The 9,970-nt window shown below is 38.6% G+C and overlaps 1 protein-coding gene across 1 annotated transcript in view; it reads left to right on the plus strand.

Annotated features, from left to right (window-relative positions):
* Positions 1-7,524: 7,524 nt before the first annotated feature.
* The window catches only part of tox (thymocyte selection-associated high mobility group box), a 50,450-nt gene continuing 48,004 nt past the window's right edge, over positions 7,525-9,970 (plus strand). The window contains exon 1 of the mRNA XM_062404656.1: positions 7,525-8,076. Within this exon, the coding sequence (XP_062260640.1) occupies positions 7,972-8,076 (105 nt within the window). The 5' untranslated portion in view covers positions 7,525-7,971. The remainder of the gene's footprint in view (positions 8,077-9,970) is intronic.

Genomic DNA, 9,970 nt, shown 5'->3' on the forward strand with positions numbered 1-9,970 from the left:
TACTTCAGGGTTTTCTGGACCAAACAGGCTAACTATATCAGAATTTTTCCGAGAAAGTAGCTCAGATGAGAAAGAAACAGAAATCACAAAGGAGCGTTCACTTGTGGCAGGTTTCAAACAAGTCAAAACTGACCCTTATATACATTGGATATAAAAAGACTACACACCCCTGTAAAATACAAGTTTTTTTTTATGTAAACAAATGAGATGAAGATAAATCCTGTCTGAACTTTTTCCACCTTTAATATGATCTTTAACATGAACAATTCAATTGAAAAAACGAATTGAAATCTTTTAGGGGGAAAAATAAAAAACAAAAATAATGTGGTTGCATAAGTTTGCACACCCTCTTATAACTGGGGATATGGCTGTATTCAAAATTAACATTCAAACTCATGTTAAATAGTAGTCTGTACACACCTACCATCATTTACAGTGACTCTGATTAATCAATAATAAAGTTCAGCTGTTCTATAGGATTTTCCTGACATTTTCTTAGTTGCATCTTGCAGCAAGAGCTCTGGTCCGCAGAGAGCTTTCAAAGCATCAGAAGGATCTCATTGTTGAAAGATATTGGTCAGGAGAAGGGTACAAAATAATTTCCAAGTCATTAGATAACCACGGAACACGGTGAAGACAGCCATCATTAAGTGGGGAAAATATGGTAAAAACGTGACATTACCAAGAACTGGACGTCCGTCCAAAATGGATGAAAATACAAGAAGAAAACTGGTCAGGGAGACTTCCGAGAGGCCGACAGCATAACCTTAACCTATCAGCATGAGCTTAACCTATCAGTATGAAAACGACCCAAAGCCCACATTCAAATCAACAAAAGTATGGCTTCACCAGAAGAAGATTAATGTTTTGGAATGGCCCTGCCAAAACCCAGACCTGAATCCAATTTTACAGCTGTGGGGTGATCTGAGCGACCTATGCACAGGAGATGCCCTCGCAATCTGTAAAGTTTGGAACCCTTTTACAAAGAAGAGTGGGGAAATATTGCCAAGTCAAGATGTGCCATGCTGATAGACTCCTACCTTAAAAAACTTAGTGCTGTAATAAAATCAAAAGGTGATTCAACAAAGTATTAGGTTATCTATGCAACCAGGTTATTGTAATTTTTGTATTTTTTATTTTTCCGCCCAAAAGATTTCAGTTTGTTTTTCAACTGAATTGTTCACGTTAAAGGTCACAATAAGGGTGGAAAAATTTGGACAGGATTTATCTTTGTCTCATATATTTAGATTACAAAAACTGGGCATTTTAACAGGGGTGTGTAGACTTTTTATATCCACTGTATATCCCACCTGCAGTAGTGAACCACATCTTGCCCACCTTCCGCATGCACCAACCTCCAATGATATGTGGATATATAGATATTTACATATATTGCTGGATATTCTATTGTTCTTGCCTGTTTTCAGCCTCCGGCCTCATGGTTTTCTTTGGAGGTGAGCTGCTTGATCTTTTTAATTGGGATTCTGCTTTTTGCATTTGAGCATTTGATATTCACTCTATAAACATATGTGAACAATTAAGGCAGCTGGGACTGGAGGTGGGGAACATTAAGAAAGGGTGCTGTCAGAGGACATTTTCTTGTAACCTAGATTCAACCTCTACCTTCAGGTAAAAGTTGCTCTTTAGACCAAAATGATCAGACCCCTCCAGTAAGGGTGGGAATGTGACCTGCAGTAGGAAAAAGAGACAAGGGAGTGAACGAAGGAAGGTAAAAGTGAGAGAGATGCTGTAATTTGGAAATAATGTTTTTTTTAACAAATATTTACCCCCCAACGATTTTAGGGGCATGTGTGTGTGTGTGTGTGTGTGTGTGTGTGTGTGTGTGTGTGTGTGTGTGTGTGTGTGTGTGTGTGTGTGTGTGTGTGCGTGTGTGTGTATGTGTGTTGGTATTGTACAGTAGCATAATAAATTGCCCTGTATTAGATAATGATGAGCCTGGTTATAGAACAGTGACAGCAGGGAAAAATAGGCCTGAATGATGCATCAACCCTTGGTTAAAAATGTGCAAATTAATTCAATGGACTTGACATTCACTGAATATGAGACTGTCAGATCAGTGTCTTTGTGTGTGTGTTTGTGTGTGTGTGTGTGTTTTTGATAAACAGCGAGAGAACCTTGGTATGTTGGGTTCTGCAGGGTTCATAAAAGTTAATAATAAATCAATGTTTGTTTAGATTTTGACAATATGAATTCGACTTCTCCTTTTGTCTTTCTGTTAAAGCTTCCTACCATTTTTCCTTTCCTTTCCTTTCCTAAATTGAATGCTGACCTGCGCTAATGGAGCTGGTAATAAGAGGTAGAAGTATAAAAGGTGGAAATTGTATCATATGTATAGATATATTACTATATCTAGTTATAGATCTAGATCTAGATCTAGATATAGATATATAGATATTTAAAAACATGTCAAAGGATATTTGTATATATATCCATAGTCTCTAAAAGTTTGAATAGGGGCGAGCGCTTTATGTCTCATCAATAAATGTTACTGACTTGACTTCTTCCCTGCAGTCTTTGTGCTTTATGCTTTGTAGATCCAGGACCCAGCTGTGGCAACTTAGTTGATCTCGATGGTAGCTCGTAGATTGTGATTGTGGACCACAGATCAAGACCGTGGATCTGAATCAGAGATTGTGATAGTCTATGGTGATAGTGGTGGCAGCTGATCATGGATCATAATGGTGCATCATGATCGTGGTGGTGGATCCTGATCATAATGGCAGCTGATAATGGACTGTGATTACAACTAGACAGCTTGATATACAATATGCCTATACCCATATTCTACTATTACTGACAATTACTCCTTAATTTAAATTGTCATTGCTGCTCCCTTCATTTCTATCTGGGATTTTCTCATGTATAAATATTTTAAACATCGGTTTGATTGTATCCTGCTGATATGAACCGTCTGGTCCTTAACTAACCAAAACTATCATCAAAAAACACTTATGGTAAATGTATTTGTTTTCATTTGAAAAACTGCTCCACTGCAACTTTAACCAGCCAACAGAACAGACTGCTGCGCTGCCATCTGAACCTCATGCAGCCAAACCCATAGAAATGTATTATGATATCTGGAGGAGATCCCAAAGTTTTCAATGATATCACATGTGTCATGCTGAATTATAGAGAAAAGTGTATAATATACAACACATTTAGAATATTTCTTTTTGATGGATTAGTGCAGCTGTGAGCAACATTGTGTCTCAGATTTTTAATATCTCACAAGGTAATAATCATATTGATTCAATAGAGAAGCAATAAGTGAATACATCATATTTATAAATGACACTCTCTGATGCTGTGTAACTGTAATAATAGAATAGAATAATACAAGTTTATGTTAAGGGAACATTTTAAAAATGGATTAAAAAGGCAAATTGCTTAGATAATTGCTCTGTTTTTCTCAGGATTCACATTCATTAATGCCTTTAATGAAACATTATCTTTAATTTAAATTAACACTGTTCTTACACAAGATACTGTAATTACAAAAGAGAACATTTACAAAACTACAATTCAAATTATCCAAATCAAGTATATGGCTTCTATTGTTCTAAATGACAGTTCCCCACCTCTTCAATTGTCATATCTTCATTATCATAATGCTGCATAAACATTAAATAAATCTCACAACATTTTATCATATTTTAGAACTTATAGCCAGCTTGTTCATTTACATAACAATCTCCTTTTTAAGATTTTTTTCCTGTCTTTGCATCTTCTCTTTACTCTACTTATCCCAGGAAGCTATAATAGCTAAATGGCTGGCTGTTTTTACCTCAGAGTGGATAGCTATGCTATGAATCTATAATGTAATCCTCCAACATGAAGAGAATCACACACCATTCAAAAGCTACATATCTATATATCTAGTTCATCCTATCAGACATGTTGGAAAGCTCATGCATGGAAATGTGAGAACTGCATGCTAGAGTGAGAGAGAGAGAGAGAGAGAGAGAGAGAGAGAGAGAGAGAGAGAGAGAGAGAGAGGGAGCCAGAGAGAGAGAGACAGATAGAAAGAGAGAGCACATACTGCATATGTGTATGTGGTTTAGTGTGTGTGTGTGTGTGTGTGTGTGTGTGTGTGTGTGTGTGTTTGTGTGTGTTTGTGTGTGTGTGTGTGTGTTTGTTTGTGTGTGTGTTTGTGTGTGTGCGTGTGTGCCTGGTTGTGTGTGTTTGTTTGTAAGTGGGTTCTAGATATTACTCCTATTGTGGGGACCTAAATCTGTTTACCAGCTATGATGAAGAGTTGTTGTCCGAATTGTCCTCTCCATAACGTAAATTACAAAATTTTAGGAAGAAGACATATTTTAAGGTTGGGTTAAGGGTTAGGTTTATGCAACTTGTAGTTGTAGGTTAAGGTTAAAGTAAGTCTGCAGGAAAAAAAATGTGCGTCAATGTTCTGAAATCATGGAGACTCAACTGTGTGCGCGTGTATGTGTGCGTGTGTGTAGTTTTGTAGAGAGGAACTGTGTGTGGGGGAGGAGAATATGGAAGTGAATTATGCCTTTTTCAGAGGGGAGGGGTGCATATATGTATGTGTGTAGGTGGGGGATGGGTGAATCGTACACCGTATGTATGTTCACTAAGTATGTGTGGGCTGGTTTGTGGTTTCGATGTGTGTGTGTGCACGCCTGCATGTGTGTGTGTGTGTGTGTGTGTGTGTGTGTGTGTGAGTATGTGTGTGAGAGAGAGAGGAAGAGAAGAATGTTTGAGAATGCATGAAGAAGAGAAAATGCATTTCATGATTTTGTGTGGATGAACTCTGCCATCATTTTAGGGTTGCAGTGTGCACATGGTAATGTTTCCTACATGTATGTATGTGTGTGTATGCTTTTTTGTGGTCTGCAGGTATATCTGCTACAAGGGTATGACTTCTATCATAGTGAACTGTAGCCTATGTGTGTAAATCAGCATCATGTGCACATCTGTGTGTGTGTGTGGCCGGGAGAGCATCTCTATGTCTCTGTGTACATGTACTGTATCTATTTGCAGATAATGGAGATGTTTTCTGTCATTAGGACCATTTGTACGGACAGAAAGCTGCAGTTAATCTGCTCTGGTTGTATTGAATGGCCTAATTCTTCTTCTCTCAGACACACACATTAATTATTTTATTTACTATACCTGCACCCCATGTGATTATTTACACCTTATGTTGTTCTCTGATGTCATTAGGACCTCTTGATTGACTTTTCATGAAACTGTTTAATAATGTTCACAAACTGAATAAATCCTATAAAATAAGCAGGGGAGAAAGACAATCTGAAAATTGACTGCAGGGATACACATACAATGCTATTAACCGTCTTACTTTGCTTTTGCTCTGAATTAAAGCGTATTTGCTTTAAAATTAACTGACTAAAGATACAGTTGTTTTGTAATTGCTTTTTAAATACAAGTGGAAGCCTTTCCTCTTTCTTTTCTCTTCAGAGTAATTTGATTGGGATGAATTCAAACAATTCAATATGATTTAAAACAGTCACCCCACAAAAAAGTGTGAACAATTTAGTTTCTTCTAGGGGTGAGGGTGCAGATTGATACTGACCAAATACCCCCTCCAAGAACATAGGAGGAGCCACGGGGGCCTTTAGGTAGTACAAAAAAGGCCTTCCATAGTGCCATTGTTTTATTTGTTCATTCTCAGCTTCTATAAATCATGGCGGTGCAAGTGAAAAAAACTCCTGCTGTAGATTTAAAGTTTATTCAAAACACTGCAATTACTTTTTCTGGTTGATTTAGACAAATGAAACCTCATTGTGAACATTATATTCCATTTCCTCTCATAGATCTTCCTATATTCTACATATCGGTCCATTAAGACATTATATCACAGATGTTTAAAAAGGAGTATTTTATTCCTTTTTGGCTGGTTCATTAATCTCAGCCCCTTCTCTCTAGCCAAATATTTACTGTCTTCATTGTTCCTATCAAATAAAAAGCATAAAATTATCTTGAAATCAACAGTTCTTCCCATGTTAGATGTTACAAACTGATTTTTTAACACATCTTAGCTCCACTGAATTAAAAAAAAAAATGCATTGGATGCATTAGATCTGGTCTTCATTTGCCTTCAGGGTGGGAGACTGGAGCAAACAGCAGCCTCTTCGCTGCACTGTCCTCAGCTCTCATAAACCAAAAGCTCTGTGCATAATCTGAAGAGGGGGCTGGAAGACTTTTGGTCCTGTCTCCAATGTCAAGACCAAACCAAGGTCAGCTACAATTTTTTCGGCCTTTGGCTGTCCCAAAACCAAGTTCAACAACTTTTTTTAAACAACTCAGCTGATAGAAATACGCTTTGCAGTCACAGCAGAGTTCATTTAGTACACCAGACCAGTGTTTACAGTCAGTGCTCCCTGCAGACAGACATTTTCTTTGATGCTGCATTATATATAACGATGTTTCATTACCATTTACTCTTTTTACCTTTACAGTGCCAAGCCTCTTGCTCAGTGTCTTTCCTCACATGTAGTTAAGCTTGGCTCTCTGGGTAATGAGTCTCTTGGGCTGGAAATTAAATGCTAGTTTGATGGATTATACACACAACTGTCAACAATTTCCTGGATTCACAGAAAGTTATTGACGAGCAGAAGGTTGTGGCTTAACAGCATTAAAGAGAGGAGATACAGCACTGCACAGATGGAGAGAAACATCTGAACCTCTAAGTCCCCATCATGTACCACAGTACAGACCAATACATTGTATATAACCCTAGGTTCACTGTGGTAATATTGCCCGAATTAATATCAATCACAATGTGCTGTAATTTGTTTGAATCACTATCAATTAAAAAAGGGGGCTCACATGTACGAGGAATGCTGGGTCTGCATGGACACTTTTAACCAAAGAGTATGTCACACCCAAGGACTTTTATGGTCACTGAGGATTTAGATACATCAGTACACTTTTGATACACACGTATACACATCAATAAACTTACTATTTAAATTTGACTGATGATCAAAAGGTCAAAGCCAAGCCGAGCCAACATAGGCACCTCAATTTAAATTGATAATAAATACTATGACAAGAAAATATGTTCATAGTTGTAAATGAATACGTTAATACAAGCAAATATTAACAAAGACAGGTCAAATAAATAATGTGAATAATGCAAAAAGATAAAATAAACAATGAATCGAGTTGAAACATTAACACCTAACTAGACCTCTAGATGGAGCACATTATGCTATTGAGCTCTTCCGGGAATTAAAAGATAGTTTAGTGTCACAACTACTCTCATCCACTGTGGAGGGCTCCTGAAATATGTATTTGAAAGTCGTGCTTCTTACGTTATTAATGAAAAGATGACTTCACCGTGTTTGGATGAGTTGCTTTGTTCTTCCCCTGCTCTTATTTTTTCCCTCCCGACATAACTCGAGCTTTTATTTTGCGAGAACACACACATCCGACCCTGCTGCTCACTGTGTGCCGCTAGCTTGACGGAGCAGCTATTTGTATACCTGCTGGTCCGGAGCAGCCACGGCACGGAGCAGACACGCAGCGGCAGTGGAGTGGAGGAGCACAGAGCGGGACGGCAGCACAGACAGGGTCCGAACCGAAACACGCACCGGCTAGTGAACACAGAGAGTCGGTAACAAAGCAGCGGAAACCGGTTAGGTTTTTACAGCGCAGTGTTCGTATCAAAGAAGTGCGTTTAACGCGAAGTTTTCTCCCCAGAGCAGCGGCCACCGGAGCATGATAGCCGGCGTGGAGAGAAGAGCATCAGCCTAAACTTCAGCGACTCTTTGAGCTCGCTTTATACCGGCTTCGTCCGCGTGAAACCCTTATTTTGTTACGTTGTTGTTGCTGCAGGACTCGCTGAAAAGCTCCACTATAACTTTATGAACAAATACAATAGATAGTAGCTCATTGTTTGCCGACAGAGTAGAAAGAAACTCGGAAGCAGAGTTCAGCGGTGGAGAAGTGTATGTATTGTCAGCCATGGATGTGACAGTTTACCCACCTCCTCCTCAGCCCCTGGCCGTGTCAAGCCACACCAGGCTCGGGCAGCTCTCCTACCCGGACCCGGCCTATGGCAACAACAAGGTAAGATCGGAACGACAGAAGCAAATATTCTGTTGAAACCTCGTCTGTTTCCCATTGTGTTGTGATGGAAGTCACCTTTGTGCTACTTTAACCAGCCTCGCTGTGCATTCATCTGTTCTGCTCAGTCAAATTAAGTGATAATTAATTTCTTTATTAGGCTACAGTTAAATTAAAGCAGCTAATGAAGGTAACTGACCCCCCCCCCCCCCCCAAAGTGGCTTTATTCGCACCAGAGACACTCACTCACTAGATGATACACATGATCTAATTCCATTCATGATACATGAACAACAGCTGTACTTAAAACGTAATACTAGTGGTTTAAATATGCTCCACGTTGTAAGTATTAATAAAGGAGTTATGATTTAGGAATTAGTTGATGTTTACTCGAATTCCCAGCAGCACATCATACCTGCTCTGTGATACTTACGTTGGTGTATGGGATGCTCTGCTGTCTTTCTGCCCCCAGAAAGCAAGGTCACGGTCAGAGACACTTCAGAAACATAGAGTAGGATGCAAACAGATGATGAGTGCAGCTAGCAGAGTTAAAGACAGATGATTAACCTCTCTTCAATCTTAGCATAATTAAATGGAACTGACACGTTGCATTTTAATTTTCACCTTTAATAATATTGCTTAAAAAATTCTTAGTTAACAGTAATCATGCTCGGTCATCAGTTTTATGTACATTTATTTTGTTGCTAAGGCGTGTAAAAGAAACTTAATGAGGATCAGATAATATTTATATAGATCTGACTGTATAGATGTGTTGTACTTCTCATCATGCCCGGAGGTTAATTAAAGTTCACACTGCAGGGACACATTAAACCCTTTCTGTTCTTTTACTAGCTGCTTACAATCTTAAACCATCTCTCTCAATGTTTGAATGAACGGAGTCTCAGAATAACTGTCAACAGGGACGCTTCCGTGCAATTACAGAAGCATGGACACTTAGTTTTACCCAAAACCCTGGGTAAAAAAACTGTCTGCCAGCGGGTGTCAAAGGTAACCAGACATCTTACTCTGACTTTTATTCCATCAACGTTCCAACAAAGATCTACTTTTAAACAGGTTCTTGGGAGTGTAGTATGTTTTAATGTCCTGTTGTTGACAGTTTTTCCCCCCTATACATGTAACTACTGTTTTTTAGTGGAATTAAGAAAAGTCTGCAACAATGCCATGTACATAGAAAAAAACGAGATGCTACCACTGTAAAAAAAAAAAAAAAAGGGAAATAACTTGTGTAGAGGCATCTCTAGAGGTGGTCCGCGACGGGGCACAAATGTGGATTTCTTTGGCAATTTTCCAGATTTTCTTCTTCAAAATTCTACTGAAACGAGACACTTAATAGAGCGCTTGCCTCCTCCCAGGCTCAACAGTCCGGTCATAAAATTCACATGATCTGGATTTTTATTTGGATCTGCACCAAATTTCATGCACTCATAAATATGAGTCCCCTGAATAATTTTTTCATCAAATCCATGAATTACTCCTTGAGAATACGTGAAAATAAATCCTGGATCTTGGCCCATGTCCCATCCTTCTACCAAGTTTGGGAAAAATCCGTAGTTGTTTTTGTGCAATCCTGCTGACAATTAGACAGGGCTGAAAATATAATCCTAATGTTTGGATCTTGATATAAAATATAAAATGTATGGTGTTGAGATCTACGAGTTTTTACAGTTTAAATTCAAATTATGAAAAGACTATACCTTTTGTGTTTATCTTTCCATTATAAGAACAGGTCCGAAGTGTTGGATTGGTTGGCCTTGGCAGAGGTATGCGCTAGTGGTAAATCCTGCATACAGGCAGTATGTAGTTTGGAGTTTGACCTCACTACATGCTGGTTGAGCATTAACACAAATATGACATTAACAATTTTGTTAGCAACATC

The sequence above is a fragment of the Platichthys flesus genome, chromosome 14 (assembly GCF_949316205.1).
Source record: "Platichthys flesus chromosome 14, fPlaFle2.1, whole genome shotgun sequence".
Lineage (NCBI taxonomy): Eukaryota > Metazoa > Chordata > Actinopteri > Pleuronectiformes > Pleuronectidae > Platichthys > Platichthys flesus.